We start from the raw sequence: 24,331 nt of genomic DNA, 5'->3' as shown, positions 1-24,331 counted from the left end.
ATCGTCTGAGTGTTTTCTCTCTTCTTCCTCATCTTCGTCTCTCTCTCACGACCCTATAGATGTCTTTCTCTTTCCCCCTTTCTCTCACAAACACACCTCCTCCAAACTGTGTTTACCATCTTTCATTCATTCTCTGCTCTGTACATACGTAGCAAAGCGAGGCACTATCAGGCAGCAGATGTGAAGCTGTATCACTCTTTCAGCCATTCGAGCAGCGTTTCTTTACAGATGGCAATGCAGGTCATCGGTGGGTCCACCGCTTTAGTCAAGACTGAAATATCTCAGCATATACAGTATTTAAAAGACTATTGGGAAAGTTTGTGCAGATATTCATGGCAGATGAAGACCACTTACTTTGGTTCCTTAACTTTTCGTCCAGTGCCGCCATGAGATCAAATGTTTGCCCTGTATTTTGGTTCAGGGCCAATTATTAGATAAGAAAATATGAAAAATAGAAGGAATATGTAAAAATGCATCAGCTTGTCAAGTGGTTTGATGCAGAAATGTGCAAAATATTGACCAGGGGATGTGCACAAGTTCAGTTCTTTAACAAATGTTTTTTATTTTCAAATAACTCTCTAGCAAAGGAAGGAAGAACATTTTTTACTCCTAGAAGTGATCAAACAGGACCACACTGGAAATCTTCTCTGTATATTCTGTTTCCACTGACACTCCTCGCTGCCACACTGCGATGCCAACTTTGCTTTTTATCATTTCTCTCTCTTTCACTTTCACCTGTCTTTCTGTCCATCTCCCATTTATCTCATGTTTTTGTTCCTCTTGGACTTTGATCTTTAAGCCTATCTGTCCTTATCTCACCCTCTTTATCCCTCAAGATAAAGAGAGATAAAGACTCCTTTCCCCCATTTTTTTCTTTCAGTGTTTTCCGGTTGCTTGCAATTTATCTAAATAAAAAAAAAAATATTATTCTCTCTTATTCAACCTCCACTCTGTTTTTGTTTCCATCCTTTTCTCCCTATCTCTTCTGCTCATTAACCTGTGATTAACTATGGCCCTAAAACCAAAAGAGTTTGGATGAAGCCGCTCTTTTTCTCACGGGGTCATAAATCCATCGTACTTTCTCTTTCCCTCTTTTCGAACTCCGTCCCCTCCCTCCTTTCCCACCATCCATTCAGGCACAGCTTCTCTGTGCCATTATGGGTGACAGCTCCTACACTCTCTCTCCTCCATTTCTCTTCTTTACTCATTTTGATTTATATCATCAGTTAAGTGTTTGTGTGTCTTTGTTTGTTTTTTTCATATGAAGGTACAGATTTGAGCGTTTTTAGTGTGAAGACTTAAAAAGTGTGTCTTTCATTTTTGTGATAATATCTGGATGACTTGCTTGCGCTGATGTCAACACACACACACACACACACACACACACATACACACGCACTCAAACATGATCCTTGACCTTTACCCCGAGGAGCTGTATGACCGCGCAGTTAAAGCTCTCGAGGTCAACATCACTGTTTTCACGCTGCTCCTGAGCCTGATGGCAGAGACTCGGGGAGCGACAGAGTCAGGTCACAGAGGTCATGTTGTTTCCTGCTTCCAGCCCGCCTCAGTGTGTTTATGCTGCATATAAACCAAACCAAACTCCATCATCCATCATATAAGAAATTAACCATGACAATGATATGTCCGAACCAGTATTATGACAGTATTATGGTAGCGGGGGTGGATAGATGGGCCTGTACAGCCTGCAGCTTTGACACTGGAGAGTGCAGTGTTTGTTCCCTTTTTACTGGGGGCTATTTTTTTTGCCTCTAACCTTAACTGAGAAGTATTAGTTGCAAAACTTAATTTGTATCTTAACTGTAGGGCCGGAGATGAAAATACGCCGGAATGTAATAAAAGTGATTGAATAAAGGAGGGTACAATGATGTTCTTTGACATAATCTATATACACTGAAAAAAGAGAATTGTTAACCAACTTAAAACCGGTAACACATACATCAATTAGGTTTCCTCAACTTCATTTCCAAGCAGTTGTGTTAATTAAACTTAATAACGTCATTTGAAAAGCATTTAATTCATTTAACAATTCTGTTTTATCTTTCTTTAATTACAAAGACTTTCTTTTCCATCTCAGGGGACATTTGTCTTTGGCTTCGCTCAGTACTCTGAGAGCTGCTTTGTAACCTATACATGTGTATGTACATGTACCACAACCCTAGATCTGTTATTGCGTTTCCACAGTAGAAAGTACTCTTAAATTTAGGCAGGGTGGTTACAGAATAGTAATAACTGCTTCATCCAGCTCTTACTGTATTTCTTTTCTCCCGGTGTTGCAGAGGAACGTCTGCTCTCATGCAGAATGGGATATTTAAACAGAATGTGTTTGTGCATTGAGTCTTTAGAGAAAGAGTGACAATTTTCTTTTGACCAGTCGAGGGATTGTAGTGTTTCTGGCTCCAGATTTTAGTAACAGATAAGTTACTAAAACGTATAGAGCAGCAACCAAAATACATGACTAAGTGTAGCAGTTATATTTGTGCCATTCGCAACTTTTGATAATGGAAACCCAAAAATAGCCGTTCTTATTTATAAAGAGCTAAACTGAACTGAACCAGACTGCTCGGTGGAAATAAGGCTAGAGATCCATCAGATATAAGGCATTCTGTAGAAACAAAACAGGAAGGAAGGATCTTGCAGCCTTAAAAGATTATGGCAACAGCACTCATTTGATTTTTTTCTCATGACAGTTGTGAGGTAAACAAAAGAAATACAGTATTCAGTGTAAAGTAATCTGTGTGCCAGCGCCTTGCCGGATGATGTCATGTTGCATTTTGGTTTTGCTTGTCCAGATTTGTTTTCATAAACACGAATCTGTCATGCAGAAAATCATCTTTTCTCCGTAATTTCAAAGTAACTGTTCAGTCAGCTCTTTTTATACAAGCAGCATCCAACACGGTCGCAGTGATTTCTGTGCTGTTGTAGCTTAAATTAAAGCAGAAATATTCTTGATATCAAATGTTATATTGTAAAATAATCTATTTTTGTCATGTGTTATTGTGGCCCCTGAGGGAACACAGAATAGATGATAACTGTTCGGCTCTTTGTTCTTTCTTTTTATCACGCAGGGTGAGAGAAAGGACAGGAGTAATTGGTCTTTGTTTCCTGAAAACAAAAGCTTTGCCACTGCTGTGTGTGCATGTTAGCATGTTTCTCTGTTCCTGGGAGTGTGTACTATCGCAAACTCTTCCTGTTTTCTCAGCCAAGTAATTTAATTTAGCTTTGCAGGAGTTCAGGCTCTCTTGACATTTTTGGACAGAACAGAAGAACCTGTGACGCATATTGACTCCAGAAGTTTAAATGTACTTTCCTGGAGAGGTTTTCCTCATTTCTCTCTTGTGGTTTCATCTCAGAAAATCCCCTCTGTTACTTCCTGATACACTAACTAGAAAAAAGCTCTGCACACTTTTTGGAAATGACATAACATCACTGCTCACAGGGCAAGAAGGAATATAATACCCCTTTCACACCAAAATTATCATGTTCACTTGAGTTTTTCCAAACATGGGTAACCATGCTAAATATGATTTCAGTGCCTTCTTCTCTTTATATATCTCTTACTTATTCAGTCGCTCTTTCAAACTCAGTGCAGACTAACTTGCAAGGAGACGGTCAGTAATTAGTGATGGGGCGTCATAGCATCTTGCCAGTTAAGGAGCTGAAATTAGTGTGTTCACCTGGGTGCTGCGCTGCCATCAGTGCCGTCAGTCATTGATGGCAACGCAGCATTGATGGCATTGGAGATGTAAGTGGGTGTTGGCAAGTTTTTTGTGCAGTGGGGATGAGGCTGAAGTGTGACTGGTTTTCACACATTTAACTTGTGTTTAATGAACACAGATTAGAGCTGCTGTTGGACGAAGGAAGCTTTTTACAAGATAAATTTTATCTCTTTGAGCTTCAGTAGCTTTTGGCTGACCTGAAGTCTCCACGTGGGTCAACTTCCCATCTTTCATCACTTGCACCGACAACTAAGTAGTTCTCCAGCAGCCCTGTGTTTTGTGTGTCTCTGTTTCTGTGTTTTTCCTCGAGTCATGTCCAGTTAATCCATCCTTGTGAGTTTATTCGGGGGCCACACTCGTCCTCTGTCCTCTCCCGTTTCATCCTCCTCTCTTTTTAATCTCTTAATGGCATCTCGGGCTCTTGCTGTCTGTCTGACTCTCTGTCTGTGCGATGACTCCTGGCTCTGTCGCTGTCCGCTCGTTTGGAACGGGACTAGCGATCCGCTTAGTTCTCCCGTCAAAACATAACTTACTTAACTGTCAGCAGTAACAGGACTGAGAGCCTTTGATGTGTTCATCGCACTGAGGGAGAACACAGTAGGTAACGTGGTGTTCTCTGCCAAACTGCATACAAAAAGTTACTTATCACTGGCCCGTGCAAGTATTTAAACATTTAAATCTTAAGCAAAGTGGTGCCATTTCTCTCAAAAGCACAAGAAAAAATGCAACGAGCAACTGCTAGAAATTAAGGCCAGTGAAAAACTATATTTATTAGGTTATTTGGTATGCATCTTAAATTTGAGAATGGTGTATGTGTGGCGGTAGTTTGTAGAATGAGTGCTTAGTTGTCTTGTGGTTGGTGGGGCCAGTGCTTAAAAACATCAGCAGCAAACCCTGGCCATAGAATATAACCCAGTAACTCCTCAGTGTCCTTTAAAAGACCCATAGCTGTCTGATATAATTTCTGCTATTCATTTAAGACGGAAGCCTCAGTGGGGTCCAGTGATCATGATGTCCAGCTCCTCGCTGTGTGATTAGCCATGCCTGAATAAATAACAGTCTGAGGTTGATTGCTTGTGTGTGTTTGACCCAGCCATGCCAAATCCATTTGTCTGGATTGAGCTAAACCGCTGTTGTGTGTGTAAATGTTTTACTGATTATGTGCTCACCTTGTTCTGCACATTAAAAAACAGCTTGGGTTTATAATTTTTCCCATAGTTTCCCTGTTGGGAACTTTTTGACTATTTTTCTTGTACCAGTAGACTGATGCAGACTTATCCAAAGTTAACAGCCTGGAACATTTGGACATCATACAAAGTGGGGAAAAGTTAAATAAGAATAGTTTGAAATGAAGCCTTCTTCTGGAATTTTAAGTCGAATTAGATAATAAAAAAATCAATGCTGCAACACTGGAGGCAAACTAATTCTCTGTAACTGGATCCAGTCTGCCCCCTGACTGCAGAGTCTGATACTGCAGGGCAGAGTTTGTATGCACCTCAAAGTGCCTCCAACTTTCCCTGCAGACTTAACAAACATTAGCAGTCCGATTCTTTATCACATTGCTGGAATTTAAGCTTGTGTTACACAGAAAGATGTTTCAGCATATTGCTGATGTTTTGGTGTTCATATTACAGGCAGCACTGCTGTCATTTTTCTTCCAGTAATGAAGCTTAGGACCTTATTGTTTCAAGTCACAGGTTTGATGTAATTGTTTTGTAATGTGCATATTTTTTATTGCAAAAGTGTCTTTTTGTCTGTTTTTAACAGCTGCACTGAGGCAAATTTGATGACATGGGAATAAAGTATTTTATTCTTTAAAAACTGTACAGGCGTGCATAATAAAGTAGCAACTGAGTGTATATCAACTATTTATCACTGTACTGCAAACAGAATTACAACTCCATCACTCTCACTGTTTCAGGATCTCAGAAAATGTTAGACAGTGTTCAGAGGCTGAGTTTTCGACAGCCAGGTGCCTCACTGTACTGAGCATACTGCCAATGGAAACCATCTACTTCCTCTCATCAACATCCACCTTGCTCCCCTGGTCATGCAGTGTTATGTCTGGAACCTCCTGGTACGTTTTATTTGAAGGGTTCAGCCCCTGAGCTGCAGGTCAGGTCTCTGGGGGCCGGCTCTTTTTCCAGACAGGAAGTGTTTCAGCTGCATTTCACCAATGGCGAGGTCAGAAGTTGCTCAGCTGACGGAGAGCAGTGTGGGAGGCTGGCAGGCAGTATTGATGTGTCACGGTCACACCACATGCAGCTGTGGGGTGACCAAAGCCTCAGAATAGCTGTTTTATTCATATACAAAAGCATTGAGTTACAGAATCACAGCGCTGCTCTGTTCAGAGGACTGAAATATCTCTTCATAGATTATTATTCAGGTATTAGATCTGATGGGAAGACATTTGCTAATGCTTCTTTTTCTCAACACAGAGCTATCGCAGCTTTGTCGCTTTCTTTGTAATGATGTAAAAAATATTTTAGCCTGGTTTTTGGAAGCAGCCTGTGTCGGTGACTGAGTTCAGTGTGGCAGATGTGATTTTTTTTAGTGGAACTGAGCGAGAGAGAAAGAGAGGGAGAGTCCTAATTTTTATTGTAGCTACGCAGACATGAAAGTCCAAGGTTACAGGATTCATCACTCTGATGATGTGACTGTCCTTTTCCTCCATCCTGCTCTTGCTGCTCATCCTCCCCTCTGCCCTTCGTGAACAGATTTTTTTTCCTGTTTCCTGCAGCTGCCATGGTCCTCATCCCAGCAGGGATGCTGCATGTTAAAAAGAGCTAAGCATTGTTGCAAAGGCACATTTTGGTTGGCACTTGAGCTGCAACTAATAGTATTTTCATAATTGATTAATCAAAAGATTATTTTCTCAATTAATTCATTAATCATTTTTTGTATAAAACATTGGAAAATAATTTTGAAACATTCCTATCATTCTTTTTAGAGCCAAAGGTAATGTGATCAAATGTCCTCTGTGACCAACAATCAAAAACCCTCATCGATATTCAGTTTACTATAATGTTTGACAAACAGTGACAGAAAATCAAAAATATATACTTTCCCTGTTACATGTTGCGCTGATTACCTGACTGGATGTTTTAGTGTGAGTTGCCGAGTGCTGGATATGTCAGCTGCAAAGAAGTCTGCCTTTCTTTGAATATGATGGAACTAGATGGCACTCGGCTTGTGGTGCCCAAAGTGCCAGAAAACAGATCTTTCTTTCCAGAAATCATGACCTGGTTGAGAGATAATTGGCTGACCATGTTATGAGCAGTTTCAAGAACTATTATCGTTCTACCAAACTACACGGTTATCACCGCACAGGAGGATGTGTGCGTCTATTCACGGACGACAGGCTCGTGACAGCACGAGCTGTAAACATTAATGGCGTCCTCTTCGGCAGAGCTGTAAAACTATCTAGCTCAGTGGTGCTGAGTGAGCTAAGAGTAGATGCACGCTTCCTTCTGCATGGTGAGACATTTGATGACATCACCCTAGAAAGGCAATTTTTTTAAGTGGCCTTTTTGCCGACTTAAACAATTAATAGATTCTTTAAAATGTAATGGGATTTTACCCCAGCCCTAAAGGTTTTTAAATGTTGGATGCTGTGCCACCACAAACATTATACTCTTTGTTTGTTTGTTTGTTACTTAAGATCCCCAGTAGCTTTTGCATTGCAGCATCTATTCTTCCTGGGGTCTTTACATTGACCAAATTCAAGTAAATTGCTTTGAATAAAAGCTAGATGAATAAACTTAGATATAAATGCCACCTCATGTCCTAATATGTTTCTTTTATAATATTCAGAGAAGACAAGGAAAACTATCACAGGAACAATATTCAGGTTATACTTTTATGATCAAACAGCTCTGCAGCGTGTCGCTCTTTTCTGTGGTCAGCCTGTAGTCTGTATTTCCATGTGCTGATACAGTTTATGGCTCTGCCTGCACTCGTCTCTCTGTATTGCAGCAGTAGTTTATAAAAGCACAGGGCAGCAATTCTGTGCACAAAAGTACAGCTTGTTTCTGTGCGCATGTGTGTGTTTGCATACTTCTCGGTGTGTCAGGGTGACCTTGTTGGCATCCTGGCTATCTATGTAAAGGATGCTGACTGGGAGAAATGAGCTGAACTGGGGGAGGGAGAGACGTGACACGCTGCTGCATTAAAAACACCCAAGGGAGCAACATGCAGACAAATAGACGAGACATATGCAAAATAATTACATTTTGTCTGTGGACCTGTGGGGCTAAATGTCTGAGCTTTGAGGTTCGGCATCAGATGAGTTATTCTGTGCTGTTATAGTGAAAGTAGAGACAGTACTGAGACTCTGCACAGCGGTCACAAAAGGCTGTGTGTGCTCTTGTGTGTGTCAGTGAGTTTTTTTCTCTCTGATATCTGAATGAAAAGGGTCATTCACTCGCCAAGACAAACAGCCACGACACCGAGCCTCACTGTAGTTTCTCTCTCTGTCTCCCTCGACGGTCTTCTGTTCCATCCATCTTTCTTCTTCTCTTTCGTCGTTCTTGTGTCGAGCTCATACTGTAGTCTGACATCATCCCGAGGCTTTGTTACAACCCAGTTGCATCTCTCTCTCTCTCTGTGCATGTGTGTGTAGATGAAGTTTCCAGACGCAGCATTTTCTGCAGAAAGGGGACATGAGATTGGACCCCTGACCTCTTGACCCTGAAAGCGGACATACACACACATGCTCAGAGCCGCGTACAGCAGTCTTTTATTCAGCCATGGAAACATGTGAGGGTCTGTGAATGTGGAAGGAAGTCATAAACTGATGAGATGTCCTTTTAATGTGGATGATTTTTGTTGTTTGAAGGCACAAAAGGCAAAGAAAAACAACTTAAATCCAGCACGAGGCAGCAGTGTGTTAAAATTAGCACCGCCAACATTAAAAGCTGAGGTTTGGATACACAAAGTCGATAGTAGTTGCGTCGTGCGTGAGCCTCGTGAGTCAGTGTTAAAAAACTGCAACAATACGGTGAACCTACATAACCACTTGAGTCGACACCGCGCAGATGTTTTGCAGCCTGTTCCTAACGCTAAAGCTGTGGATCACACACAAATGCAGATGGACAAATCCTGCATAAATGTTTATTATGTGCTAATAATGTTTATTACTAGCTCAGGCATAAATATGCACTTTTCTGTACTTTAATTTTAGTTTTAATTTTTGTTCAATATATAATAATGAAAGGGATAAGTTTTGGTGTCAGTTTGTTCTAAATCAATACAGATAATGAACATTTTATTGAACATATATCAGAAGGTATTCAAATTAATTATCTGGGTATTTCTGATAACACATATAACTGAATCGATATTGATGCAACTGAATCGAATCAAAATCGAATCGAATCGAATCATGACCCAAAGAATCGAAATTGAATTGGATTGTGAGGGTCTTGACAATACTCAGCCCTAATGCCAAGCATGAACAAAGACATTAAAAACAATCAGTCGAACAACAAATAATAGTTTAAATAGAAATAAAATCATACAAAACAACAAACAATGATGGCAATATATTGTAGCTAAAAATAAGAATAGTAGAAGTTTAATTAAAAACATTTACACTCACACAAATTAAAACAAGTTAAGGTTGTTTAAGCTCAGGTTCTTTTGCAGATGTATAATGTGCACCGTAAGAAATAAGAGATTAAGGGAATGTGGAGCAACAAGCTACTCTGTCACCCGTTATAACAACCTGCTGTCTTTAGTGGTTTCAGGGTGCTCAGTGTGTTACTGGTTATGCTGCCGGTGGTTGTAGAGCGAAGTCGTGCAGCCCAACACACACATGTTGGTCTCTTCTGCCCCACAGTGGCAGCAACACACTCTTTACCACAAGAGACATGCGGTTGCTGAATTTCCTCTTTAGCCTCCTTTCACTTTAACTTCCCTCTTTCTCTCAGTCAATCACAGTTTGTCTTTGTGATTTTTTGATTTCCAAAATTCTCTTTTTGAGCTTTTATTGCATGCTTTGTTATCGATTCTCCCCTTTTTTAATTGAATACATGCTCATCTAAAATATTGTGTTGTTTGAGTGTTTGCTTTGGTTTACATAATTCTGCTGTTTGCTTCCAAAAGACTCAACACTGTAGAATGTTTTTTTTACTTTATTACATAAATGTACATATATGAGGAAATACTGCAGTGTTTTGAGCAAAAGTTGTCTTGATTTCATTAGGTACAAAGTTAATTTTAGGACAGAAAGGACTCTGGGTAATGTAGTTACTTGCTGTCTGCATCCAAAAGACTTGCAACACTGTACAATGCTTCATTTTTTTCTATTCTTTACTGTATTACATTTATAAAAAGTGCAGTGTTTTGAGCCCAAGTTCTCATGGCTTGATCAGGTACAGAGGTCATTCTAGGACAGAAAGGACACTGGGCAATGTAATTCTGTTGTTTGCATCTCAAAGACTTGCAGCACTGTTGAATGCTTTTAAAACTTAATTACATTTAGAAAAAGCACAATGTTTCAAGCCCAAGCTGTCTTGACTTTATCAGCTACAGAGGTAATTTTAGGACAGAAAGGATTCTGGGTAATGCAGTTCTGCAGCAGTTTAGCGCCTCAGTGGTGGAAAGCACAAGATTACCAGCTGGCATCAGGATCACTTTTCCATGACCTCATGTTCTCTGGTAATTGTGGGGATTCGGAAATGACTAATATGAAAGAAACCCATTTCTGCCCCTCCATATATGCACCTTCATTAATTCTATGTGTCTCAATTGTATTATTATTGTTCTCAAGTAAGAATCTTGCATTGTCAAAATGACAAACTTGTTAAATGAATATTTTAGGATTGAAAATGGATTCAAACTGCAGCACTTGAATTAAATTTAGTTTGGCGCTGAAGTTTCTCCTCTGTCTGCAATGAAATGTCGCCAGATTGATTGTGGTTGTGTATTGTTGTGACTGGAGGTTGCTAGGGCTAAAATGTCAGTGGCTTTGCAGAGCTGAGTTGATAACTTGACCACACACATGCATTAGCAGATGCGCACACACACACACACACACACACACACACACACACACACACACACACACACACACAATTCTCTGCGAGGTGAGAGTAACTTGAGGACCCCCTGCCTTCCAGTCTGCAGCCTGAATCATGCTGAATCATTCTGTAATGTCTCGACATGTGCAACACACACACGCACGCACGCATGCACACGCGCGCACACACACACACACACACACACACACAGTGATCACCTTGGTTTGAACGACCCCTCTGTCTGAATCTTTCTAACATGCCATCAGCAGTCAGCAGACATCATTCAAAGATAGCGGTGAATAAATATCAGTCAGGATGCATTGCTACCTCATAGCAACCGAGATAAACACAAACACACACTGTACTCCCTAACACAGAAACACACACCTTCTACAAACTGCCGCACATCAGATCACATACGAATAAATATGTGTGTAATGTGTGCATTCAAATACAGAAAAATTAGCTGTGTTATGCTCATATAAAGTAAATTAAATGTACTTTAACATGGTAGTCACACAGGAAGAAGAGCATGTGGGTATCTCCCATGTGGTTTTTCTTCAGAGTATGAGGCAACCACACACACACACACACACACACACACACACTCTCATGCTCACACTCACAGTGCACATTTCCGTCTGTTTAGTCCCATTTCATCTATTTACCGGTTTTCTAACTGTGCGCTCAGCAACGGCTACAGTCTGCTCGCTTGTTTCAGGGGAATGGAATTCACTGTTCGAGTGTCAGAGAGCGAGAGGGACTGAGAGAAAGAGGGAGAGAGAAAGAGGGAGAGAGAGAGGGAGGCATGGGGGAGAGAGGGAGGGCATCTGAATGGAGAGAAGAACTCAGAGAAGTTATTAGCTGCAGTAGTTATGTGCTGAAAGTAAGAGCGATTCTGGAAAAAGAAGGAGAAGATGTTTTTTGTCTTGTGTCCAAACAGAAGAAGTGAAAGGAGAAGAAGGATCTGCATGATTTTGTGGACTGACATTTAGAAAATTGCTTTAAAATCTCGTCTTTATGGACACCAGATTTTTTTGGACTTTACCTGGAAATCTGCGGCAGTAACTTGTGTTTTTGGTTTGTCTTTGGACGTTTATTGTCAGCTTTTTTGGGAACATTTCTGGTCTTATAGTCAGTGAGTGAGTTAGGATGGACTTCCTATCAGACCCGACAGTCATAACACCCATCCTGGTGGTGACTTTTCACTTCTTAACAGCAGCTGGATTTTGGTTTTACCGCCGTCGCCGTCGTCGTCAGCAGACACCCAATTTAAAACAAGGTAACTTTTAATGTTTCTGAGCAACTGCTACTGAGACAGAAGGACAAGCTGAACAGTTTTCTTCCTTATTCCCTTTTTACTGCTCGTCTGTTGTTCTGCCTCACTGTTTCAGCGATGATGTATCTCTTTTTTTTTATAGAAAAAAAGAAAGAGTTTACATTATCTCCATGTGCTTCCTGTTTAAGCTCCACCCCTTCTGCTGTGTCATTTTTGTACTGGAGAATTTCACTTATCAGTTAGCATGTCTACATTTAGATCACTGCCTGATCGCTATTCACTATTTTGTAGCATGATGCTGAAGCCTTAGCGTGCGGCAGGATGTCACCTCATGTTTTCTATTTTAGCTTGAGTGGAATGTAAAGCGGCTTGCGCTGTAAAGAGCATATAGCTGTCTCCTGTTTCACCTCCTGTTACAGTCGGACACTGTTTCTGTGTCGGAAACTGATTTGTGCTGCAGGACTTGATTGCTGTATCTCATCTGCATGAGTCAGTGGAGCACAATCTTCCATATTTGGCTCTTTTGTAGAGAACAGCTGTTATATTACATGAGCGCTTGAATCATATAGTCACATCCATGTAATTCAACCCGGAGACAGCAGCCTTTGTGTAGCTGCTGCTTACGTGGCCGGCTATGTTTTTATAAGTACATGCTTTGCACCAAACAACGAGCTGCTGTGCTGCCAGTAAGCTGCTCAGTTTAGTCATGTGTCTAATTATTCATAGCTAATGGTAAACACTGATGTAACCACGTTTTTGCAGCATTAAACAAATTCCAGTTGGCTTTTGTCGTTTCGCCTCAGTACTAACTGGTTTAAAGCCTCATACAAATATTCATTATATAACAGCCTGTAGTGTCTAAACCATTTTGACATGATGGTTAAACTGACCTTTGTACTTTTGATCAGTAGCTGCTGGTAATGCATCTAGTCCAAGTGTTGGGCCAAAACGTTCGTCTCTAAACACTGGAAAAACTGAGCTGAATTCTATCATTGGGTTGGGACATGTCTAATTTTATCTGAATGCAACGATTGGCTGGGATCCACCAGGGGAGAAATATCTGGCATGATGTAACAGGGCAGATCAATGAGGTCCATCAATACTGAGAGTAAAGAGGATACAACAGTAATGTTAAGAGAGACATATAAAACGAATCAAAGAAGAAAACAAAGCCAGAATCCAGTATGACCACACGAGAGACTTCGAGTCTAACACATTCATAAAATGTTCTTGTTTTGCAGCTGTAAACCTTCAAACAACAGCCTACATAGATTAAGTGTAAAGGATGAATTGTCATTATTAGACAAGCGAGATTCACATTGTACTTCAGTCAATCAAATCTGATAATGAATCACTAAAAAACACAAGTAGCAAAAAGATAGCAATCCCAAAAAAATGGTAAAAAGTCCCTGAAGTATTACAAAAAGTACAGTAATAGGAAATAATTACTGTTTTCCTGATATTAAAATGATTCTATGATTTTGATGATGGTAAAAAAAAAACTATAATAACTTCCTTTTTTTGCAAAGTAGGTTTTCACTTGAAAGGACTTTAACTGAATGCTTTTGTGCAAGAGAAAATACAAATTAAAAGCAAGTACTGCAACGTGTCAAAATACAATAGGATAAAAAAAACAATAAAAATGTGAAAAATACCATGAAAATATGTACAGTACATGTTTAAAAAAGGAAAGAGATGTACAGTTTTGTGCAGACGTGCAGAGGTTTAAAGTATTACTTACAGAGAATATGCATAATAATAGTAATGCTAGAGATAATAATCCAAAACTTGTGTGTAATGCAGTTTTTTAAAAAAAATGTGGGCACTTTAAGTAAATGTAACATGTAGTGTCTATGTATTACTTTACTTACCAATATTTATGTAGCTGTACTGTCGTCTAATACAAACCAGGAGCTTTACATGCTGTCGACTGATACGGTCAGCTGAGGGTGCTGTGTCCTTTATGTTACACTTATATATCAGGATTGACAGTTACAGAGGGGTGCTCTCAAATATTTTCATAATAGTACAGTTTGAACCTCAGTTCTTTTTTTTTTACTGTACAGCTGCAATGTTAAAGGTATTACTTGTCAACTATTAAATCGAAGATAATGGTTTGTTTGATTTTAATGGATTTTAAGGAAAAAAATTCTCTTACACCAGCCTCTTAAACACGAATATTTTCTGGTTTCTTATGACCATAAATTGAATATCTTTAGGGTTGTGGACAAAACAACACATTTGAGGTCACCATCTTGTGCTTTTGAAGAAGACTGATCAACGTTTTCTGACATTTTATGGACCAAACAATCAACAGTCAAAATGTGCGTGTCTTTCAAAATGAGTGGAAGGTGTTAGGGACGTGTCCATGTGAGTGATTCTGAGATCATGGTGAGGCGGGTCATCACTCAAGCATCAAACTTGACTTTTGTGTTTACTTGCTTGTTTGATCTCGTATCTAGGTTCTAGACCAGCCACTGGTGTGTGACACAGGCGCTCTGTGTGTGTGTGTGTGTGTGTGTGTGTGTGTGTGTGTGTGTGTGTGTGTGTGTGTGTGTGTGTGTGTGTGTGTGTGTGTGTGTGTGTGTGTGTGTGTGTGTGTGTGTGTGGTCATATTGCATGCTGCTGTGATCTTAACCTTATTTATTTTGCTCATCACAGGAAACAGAGCCTGTCACAGTGTGGTAGGGTGTGTGTGTGGGTGCAGCAGCATTATGCTATACGTACATTATGCGGTTTGGAGTTGACACGACATATAAGTCGTGGTGGTTTACGCTTTCTTTGAAAGTGCTAAGCCTCAAGCTCCCTGAGTGTAGAGCACAGTGTAGCCTCTTTAATAATACAGTGTCAGTAGTTGTAAATCGAATGATAGAACAGAGAAAGTTACTGATTAGAATAATAAATGGTTCATAAAAAGAGTGCAACCTCGTAAAGCCTGGAACGCACTGCGTGAGTGAGCAGCACGTGAAGGCAGCTTCACTGTGATGCTTCTGCTGGGTTGCCTGCTGCTATGAGTACTGCATTTCAACATTTATAAGGACAGTTTCTACTCATTCATGAAGTCGTGCAGCTCCCACATTGTCAACAGCATGGTCCTGCAAATGTTTCACAATAAAATGCAACAACTGAAGGGATTCTGTCGAAAGAGACGTTGTCAAAGGACTTTTATTTTGAAACAGAAGCAGGGAAGTTTGAGTAAAAGAGATACATTTGTATTTTCTCATCTCTGTGACATGTTAAGACATCAAAACTGTAATAAAAGGTGGTACAGAGTCAAAATAATGATCAAAACACCATCTCACTGTCAAATTCGAATCAATGAAACACAACAAATAAACTGGCCAGAAAAACTCAAATTTTTCTGAAATGCACGGAACGTAAGGATGTAGAGGTCAGATCTGATTTCATGTCATTATACCTGAAAAGGACGGATGATGTCTTTATTTAGATGTGCGCCAGTAATGAAACCACACTGACCCCGAATAACCTTTAATTATTAATGTGGACTTTGTGGAGTTTTCATGCTTTTTTGCATCCTAAATAATTTTCAGTCTTTATGCCTATGACCTAACACATAAAATGTAGTATTGATTTTCTGGAGTTTCTCTAATAGAAAATGTTCCTCTTTGTGGCCACAGGAGGGCAGATTGAGTCTTAATCTGATGATGACAGGGTTAACTCAGTTAACTGGACAGCTGGTTAGTGTGTAATTGGAACATATTTATACCAAGCAGGGAGAGAGAGAGAAAGTTTGGGTATTCCACATTAAACCTTGGACTTTTGGGAACAACTTCCCACCCCCTTCAGTCAGCTGATTTTCAGAAAGTGACCTTGTCCGACTCCACAAACATTTAACATTCAGCGTCTGTAGCTCACAGAGAAAGAAATGGCATAAGAAGCTGAAGGAGAGAAAAGAGGGATGGAGGCTGCTGCCAGAGTGTCACCAGAGAGGAGGAGGAGGAGGAGGAGGATAAATGAGGCCTGGGAGCTGGCTGGGCTGAAAAAAAGAAACTGAAAGGGAAAGTGAAAGAAGAAAAGATGACATGATGCACTGACAGAGGAAACCTCCCCTCCACAATCAAATCACAAGAGGAGAAAAGCCAGAAACACCGGACGGCGAGGCAATGGAGAGGGAGAGCGAGGGAGATTAGAGGTGATAACGGGGGAGAAGGAGGGAGCGAGGGATAAGCACGCTGCGTGGTATTAGAGGCATAAGCTCCGTCTGGTATTTTTAGTGTGGATGGTCCCTTTGAGATGGAAAGAGGAGAGCTTCACTGTGGAGGAACGGATAAAAAGGAGCAAAGACGAAGAGGATGTTAAAGTAGCAGGGATGGTGATGAAGGAGTGACACTGCTGGTGGAGGAAACAGAGGAAGAGGAGGAGCTTGTCTGAGCTTGTTGTGACTATAAGAGTGTGAATCACTGTCTCAGGTGTGTGTGCAACTATACAGAGTGCACCTGCTTTAAGAGTCAGGAGCTGCTCTTTCGCTCTGATGAGGTCTGCGCTCACCTCCTGACTCCTGGCTGGGTCACATGACCTGAGGCTTGACTCGGATGCAGTAGCTGAGCCTTCGGCCCGTGCATTGCTTCCACACTGCTGATTCTTGACTCTCCCTCTTTTTAAAAGAAACATGACAGAGCAGAAATTATTCAAAACTGCGTCGGCGCTGTCTGGTACAGCAGAGCTATTTTGAGCGACCGTTTGAGCGAGTAGAAGAGAAGAGAGCGGTTTTAAAAAAAAATTTATCTGAGACGTGAGGAAGCAGATCTGGACTTTGAATTTGTCTGGTCATGCTGGGATGATGTGTTCAGCAGCATGCAGCGTGAGCTAGAGGCTGCTACAGGCCTCTTATTCACTGCTGACTGCTTATTGTGTCTGCCTGGAAAGCACAAGTCTGGACCGAGGCCAGAAATATGACCATTCTTCTTGTACTCCATCATCATCTCCTATCTCTGTTGCACACACACAAGAAACGTGCACTAATGAGGATGAATGTCTCGGCTCGGGATGGTTTTCCTCTCAATATTAAATTAAACAACGTCACAAACTGGCCAGACCGCTCTCAATGATTCTCAAGTCCATCTCAGAGCTCTCGCTCTGTTTTCTCCAGAAAGCGACTCATCATTTGGAGCTGAAAAGCCTCAAGACTCTTTTATAAGAGAAAGCCTCTTAAGGAAAGGAAACACGAGGACCGAAGGAAAGGAAACAGGGATATTATGCTGCATCTGGCTTTTGTCAGCTTGAACAAGAAGAGAGTATGTTTGCATAGTGCAGCAGAACAAGCCATACTTGCATGTTTTTGGATCCTTGTGGCTTTTTGAAGACTGGATTATAACATCTCTAATGGATAAAAGTGGGACTTTAAACCATTTTGCTTTTTGAAAATCTCTCTGCAGGATGCCTTTTCCTCAAGTTCTGCAACAAAAACAGAAAATAGCGTCTAACTCAACTTAAAATGTGGATATACTAAGCAGCTATGGTCCTTTAAAGGCAGTCAAATGAAAAAAGAAAATAAAAAAAGCAATGTCTGGCTCTGGAACAACAGTTGCTTACCTACGCAGAGAGAGGAAAAACAGAAAGAAGAGAAAAGACAAACAGAACAAGCACCCCTGCAGCTCTGCAGAGCCACTGTCAGCTGCAGTCTGAGCACAGACCGTCTGTTGTGGTCTGGAAACACAGAGCGAGCGAGCAAGAGTGCAAGTGACACAGAGAGAGAGAGAGAGAGAGAGTGCCACTGCCTGGTGAGGAAGCAGAAGTGAGGTGTAAACAGGGAGGGAGGGGAGACCGTCCCTTTTTGGACCGAGGGGGAGGAGCTGTGGCTGACTTTGACACACACGTGTGAGAGCAACTGCTACCAGGGAAAGAGTGTGTGTGGGGGGGACGGAGGGAGAAATGGCAGCGACCACAAGGATCGAGGAGAGAGCGAACGGGTGAACCGCAGACTGATTTCACAAGGAGACAGAGAAGAGTGAAGACTCCTCAAACTGGTCGTACCTGCCGGCTCACACTCACCCGGCAGCTTCTGGATACGTGGAGGCAGCCTGACGCCTCGCTGCTATAATTATCCGACTTGGATTATTTGCACCAAATGAAGCTGTGATTAGAGGAGAACAAATAATAGAGCTGTGGAAATGATGTGGCACGACTACAGGAATGAACGTCAGCTCAACGCTCACCTGTACTCGCTCATGTGCTGTGCAGGTCAGTGTGTATCCCAGCATGTGTGTGGCCGGATATCAGCTTGTTTACGTGCAGCCAGTGTGCAGAGTGGCAGCTGTCAGCACGTGTTTGTGTTTGAGCAGCTCCTATTTGTACCGGTTACAAAATGTGGTCTATTAATCATTGTGGGTCATGTGTGTGTTTTGTTGTCTTTGGACAGTGTCAAAGGGGGTGTGTACATCTAAACAATGCCCTCCTCTGTAAATGAATGAGCGCCTTTCCGTGGCTGTCACTCACACACTTTGTCTCTTCTCACGTCTCCTGTTTTGTAAAATAATAATCCTCACACACACACGATGGATTTATGACCTAATTACCACACCTACATGAAATTGATAAGCCCTCACAGGAGCAGCGATTAGTGTTTAACCTAGTGTGGTTGACCGATATACGTGTGTGTGTGTGTGTGTGTGTGCGTGACTTTATAGCATGAGTGTTTCCTCTGGGCTAACCAGTCCAGCTTCCCCAGCAGGTTTTGGAATCAAGGCGTGTTGAAACTATTTTGCAAGAGCATGATGAAATATGTGTTCCTTGCCTGAGGGGCTTGCCCTTTATGTAAACTCAGTGTCACTGCGTGTGTGTGTGTTATGTAGGGCCGACATTGACCTTGAGTTTTATCCAGTCGAGATATTTGACCTACTAAACACTTAATTCGTATTTCCTCTTTGGAAATCCTTTCTACTTTTGGAGCTGGACGGTTGAAGGTGTTAGAGGCGTTTAGAGTCTCTGTGAGAGTGTGCGCGTCTGTTTGTGTGTGTGTGTGTGTGTGTGTGTGTGTGTGTGTGTGTGTGTGTGTGTGTGTGTGTGTGTGTGTGTGTGTTTGTATAGGTGTGGGTGAGAAAGACAGATATTTGAAGGAGGAAGTGATACTGCCTATCTCTCCTTATGGCTGCTCTCTCATACGGTTTCTCCATGGAAACTGATAAACAACTGACAGGAGGGGAAGTACCTGCAGCCGGCTGCGCTCTGATTGGCTGTTTGACAAACTGGAGGGAAAATACACACTGAGCTGCTGAGTGTGTGTGTTTGTCCTGATATAAGAAATAATCATATGTTGCAGTGGTTTTATCTGTGTTTTCAAGTACTGTAGTGAGTATTTTTACTGATATCAAATAATTAGGTACCGAAAATATGATTTGTAATAGCTGGGACTTAAGTTGTTATCCTGAAACGATCCTGGAGGAGATTTCATACCACTAAGAAATATCTATATGGTTTTTAGTTTTGATTTAAGTATTTTGTGCTGGCAATCAGGGACACAAGAGAAACATTAATCTTCATTTATATTTCTGCAGATATGTTGTTTAAAAGCATATAGAAATACATAACATTCGGGGGTTCCCTTCTGTACATGTGTTACCCAAAAATGTCTTGTTAATTTATTATTTTTTTAATACATAGCAGCCTCTTGTCGGGCTGCAACTCATGTTTCTTTACATTATCGACTCATTTTCCAATTTTCATTATTTGATATATATCATTATTTTTCTGTTGATCAAGTTAAACTAATCAACTTACTCTATACAGGTCTTTATTTTACGAACTGTTGAATTCTGTAGCTTTCCACAGTGCGTTGCACACATATCTGTGTTGCTTTAAATATCCTTTTTATTTAAATGTTGCATGTTTTGGGAACATGCAGCATCACTTCAAAGGATGTTGGACTCTCCCTCCAGAAGGAAGTTAGATATTTCAGAGAATAGCGGGAAGGGAAAAGGAGAGCAGGTCTGCGTTTTCTCCCAGACAGACTGATACGAGCAGAGAGAGGGGCTGGAGAGGAAGAGAGGCTCCATTGGTGTAGAGGAAGAGGAGGAGGAGGAGGAGGAGGAGGAGGGAAGATAACACAGTCGTGGCTCAGCATCAGGCTCTATTCCTGGCCTGGCTGCTTCACTCCTCTGGCCTGCGGAGGACGCAGGCTGGAGTTCTGCCTGGCTGCAGATCACACTTCAGTTAGAGGCTGTGGAAACAGAAACTGAGAGAAAGGTTAAAGACAGAAAACTAGACGAAATAATGAAGGAGAAGAAAACAGAACATAAAAACACATGCAGGCAGCCTTTTGCAAGTAACATTTTATAACAGTTTACTCAAATGATGTCATATAAGTTAAACATAAAGATAAAGCTGCTCAAGTCATAACAAGCGCTCACGTTTGTAGATACGGAGCATCTTATCAACAGGACCTTGAGTCCATGAACTCAAACAACCTTCACAGTGTCTTAAGTCCTTTTATACCTGGATTGTCTTCAGTTTTTTTGTGCTGCATTCAGATACCTTTCACAAGTATCTGACCTTTTGAAAACTCAGCAAATTGGTGTCGATTACTTTAGAAAACATGAGGAAAAACAGCAATCAACTTGGCAAGAAATATTCCACAAATTGCAAGAAATGAGTAAAAGGTGATAAGAAAATTACTAAAAAAATGTTTTTAAAAAGAGGTTGTTAAAATAAAATTATCCAAAAAACACAGGAAAAAATGTCCAGGAAACTATATTAATAACTAGAATATTTTCATATAAAAAATCGTCATATTAAAAATGTGTAACACACATTTTTAGTACTTTTTAAGTAATTTGACTTTTTACTTTCTTTTTTGGCTTATTTTCAAATAGCTTTCTTGTAACTTTTTTTTTTTTTTTAAATTTGCACATTTTTGGGTCATGTCTTCTTAAGTTTTCCCCATGTTTTTGAAAAAAATCAAACCAATTTGCGCAGGTTTCAAAGGGTTAAGTGTTTCTCTTTACATCTGCCCTTTGACAGCTTTATATCACTGCTGAGTGAGACAAGAAACATGTAGCTGAAGAAGACTTCTGCAGATGCACATGTGAGTGGTATCCGGGTACACTCGATAATGTGTCTTTTATTAAGTTTATGAAATGAAAGTGTTGGTTAACAAGAAGGCCTAGAGGGAGTAATCCAATACAAGCAGCGACTAAGCCGTTAAGTGTAAGTGTGTGTGTGTGTGACTGTGTGTATTTGTGTATCTGAGAGCACAACGTGTCTGCAGAAACCCTCTCAACTTGTTACTCACAAATCAATACAATCCATGCCTTTTAGTTTACAGAGCGAATGCAGAATAATCATTAACAGTGTCCGTGGGGAGCGTTCAGCCTGCTGCTCTTCTTCTCTGAGCTGGATTTGTGTGTGCGTGACCTCGTCATCTACATAACTCGGTGGAGTAATCGCGCTGGCTGCAGCAACCATGCTGGATTTGGGTTATGTAATTAACCTCCCTCCTCTCTCTGTGTTTCTTTTTCTTCAGATGAGCGGGACAGGGTGCAGAAGAAAACCTTCACAAAATGGGTCAACAAGCATCTCATCAAGGTAAGTGTCGCTGAGTTCACAGGGTTTGCAACATCCTGGTTTGGCTTTGTGGAAATGCTTATTTTATACTAAATTCCCAAGATCATGTCTTGGATTTTTTTCATCTTATGTCTTATTTTAAATACAAATAAGATATTAAAGGGATGGTTCACCCCAGAATAAAAAATACATATTTTCCATCTTACCTGTAATGCTATTTATCAATCTATTTTGGTGTGAGTTGCAGAGTGTCAGAGATATCGGCTGTAGAGATTTCTGCCTTCTCTCTAATATAATGGAACCAAATGGCACTTGGCTTGTGGGCCTCAAAGTGCCAAAAATAAATACCTGACCTGGTTACTCTAGATAATCCCCAGACCTTGTTGCGAGTAGTTTCATACAGAAACTACTTTCTTTCTATCAAACTACATCTGCCAATTGTATCACTGCACAGAAGGAAGCGTGCATCTACTCATGGACGAGAGGCTTGTTACAGCACGAGATGTAAACATCAATGGCGTTCTCCTCAGCTGAGCGGAGACGTTATCTAGCTCAGAAGTGTTACGTGAGCTAGCAGTAAATGCACGCTTCCTTCTGCACACTGATGTGGTTGGCAGGTGTAGTGTTGTCGAAAGAAAATAGTTCCTGCATGAATCTCCTACCAACAATGTCTGTGGATTATCGGAAGTAACCGAGTCATGATTTCTGGAAAGAGACATCTACGGCGGATATCTCCAACTCACTCATTGCCTGACTCATTCCCACTGCTGCGTTATCATAAAGCAACCAACTGAATAAAATAAAAATCAATCTTAAGGGGAAAAACACATTCTTGTTTATCTCCATCTTCTTCCTCTGCCTCAGGTGTTCCTATTTAGCAGAACATTAGCTTCATACAACAGTTATTGCTTATATTTATAATGAAGCTCCTCATCCAAGTCTGACGTCTTCCGTTTTCTGGCATAATTGTATGTATATATATATATATTTTTCAGAAAAACACATTCTACTGGTCAAGTCTTTCTCTCTCCTCTCTTCTGAGCTAAGAACGTGTGGTTTCATCACTCTTGTGCGTGCTGATCAGTGTGAATGTGGACTCGTCTGAGCAGTCTGCAGTCCGTCTGCATCACTCTGTCTGTTTATCGCTGTTAGGAATGGCTCTAACGTTACAGCTTGTTAAACTGTTTCCCTCTGTCCTCCCACTTAGATCATGTTTAGCAAATCGTTAAATAAACCAAATCTAATTCTTGAATAAATATTTAGCGATTGTGAGTTCAGGAATGTTTACTGGAATGCAGATTATTAAATTATTGATTTGCAGACTGTCAAGGTTTTGATCGCTGCATTCGATGGCATCAATAAAGAAACAACTGAATAAATTAAGTCGGAATGAGCATCTGCATAAAGGCTTGTCTGCTGGCTGTTTAAAACACTCATAAATAATAAATATATAAGATGTGCAGTTCTTCCCTTCACAGTGAACAGAGCAGTGCACAGTAATACCCGGCAGCCTTTAAATCATGTCAGAACATCAGTTTAAGTGCTTCATGCTGAGTAAAACTTTGAAGCAGAGGACAAAGACGGTACTTAACCCTTGAAAACCTGGATCGAATTCAGTTTTCTTGTGCTGCACAAGAGCATTTGAACCTTCGAAACCCGAGAAAATGGGTTTGACTTTTTTCCAAAACACAGGAAAAAATAAAACGTGCATCTTTGCAAGAAATATCCCACAATCTACAAGAAAAAAGGTAAAAATTGACAAGAAATTTATCCAGAAAACTTTTTATATAATTCTCATTACATATTTAAGATTATTATACAGACTAATTTTCTGCTAACTTTTGGGCTATTTCTTTCTTTTCTTTTTCTTTTGTTATTTTTTTCTCGTCACTCTTTTCCAAAGTTTTTGAAAGAAATAAGCAAATTTGCTCGGGTTTCAAAGGGTTAAGGAAAAGGAAAACATACATTTATCGTTTTTGTTACAACTGGTAGGTTTTACAGTAAGTGCCTCCTTTAGCGCAAGACAGCTGCCTTTACTGCCTACAAGTGTGTATACTGTCACATCTGTACACACATGCTCTTTCCTTCATATCCATGAAGTACAATATGCACACACACACACATGCAAAAACACACACACACACTCACTCTGAGGAGAGGAGAATGCAGGGTATTTCTGTCACATGACCCGAGAGCGAAGCTGCGTCTGTCTGACCCCATAACTCTGGAGCGCCTGTCGTAACAGCGCCCAGTCTGTGAATGTAACTGTATATCAGCTGGCACTGCCGCACCAACCACCGACTGTAAATGTAGGTCAGAGACGGAGAGAGAGAGCAGCAGATGGAGAGACAGGATGATTTTTCAGTGCTGGAAATGCAGTTTCCATCATCTGTAATGGGATGTTGCTGGTTTTCTGCCTTTTGTGTGTGCTTTCTGTGATATAACAGCAGAAATGAAATGATTGGTTGATTAACTGAGTCATCAATTTTGCAAATTGATAAACTGTTTAGGTAATTTCTGAAGAGAAAATTCTTTGGTTGTAGTCATTCAAATGTGAAAACTTACTGTTTCTCTTTGTTTTCTATGATTTTGAAAATGATATCTTTGAGTTTTGGACTGTTGGTTGGACCAAACAAATAAATTGAATATGTCAGCTTGGATTTTGGGAAATCACGATGGACATTTTCCACTATGGCTAGGCAATAAATTAATATTATATTGATGTTGTGTTAAGAGACTAGAAATCATCTTAGACTGTGGACATCATAACA

The 24,331-nt window shown here is 40.6% G+C and overlaps 1 protein-coding gene across 10 annotated transcripts in view; it reads left to right on the top strand.

The window, feature by feature from the left end:
* The window catches only part of macf1a (microtubule actin crosslinking factor 1a), a 281,961-nt gene that overhangs the window by 95,969 nt on the left and 161,661 nt on the right, over positions 1 to 24,331 (top strand). For 8 of the 10 annotated variants that reach the window (XM_088090424.1, XM_088090432.1, XM_088090426.1 and 5 more), the window contains one exon: positions 21,520 to 21,581. In XM_088090424.1, coding sequence (XP_087946550.1) covers positions 21,520 to 21,581 — 62 coding nt within the window. Of the gene's footprint in view, positions 1 to 11,589; positions 12,045 to 16,835; positions 18,243 to 21,519; positions 21,582 to 24,331 lie in introns of those variants that run through there. The other 2 variants (XM_088090425.1, XM_088090428.1) reach the window with 2 other exon arrangements.

This window comes from Plectropomus leopardus, chromosome 17, assembly GCF_026936395.1.
Source record: "Plectropomus leopardus strain MGB_pleo_1.0 chromosome 17, ASM2693639v1, whole genome shotgun sequence".
In the NCBI taxonomy this organism is placed as follows: Eukaryota; Metazoa; Chordata; class Actinopteri; order Perciformes; family Serranidae; genus Plectropomus; species Plectropomus leopardus.
Note: the sequence above shows the minus strand (reverse complement) of the source record. Positions and strands in the feature narration are given on the sequence as shown.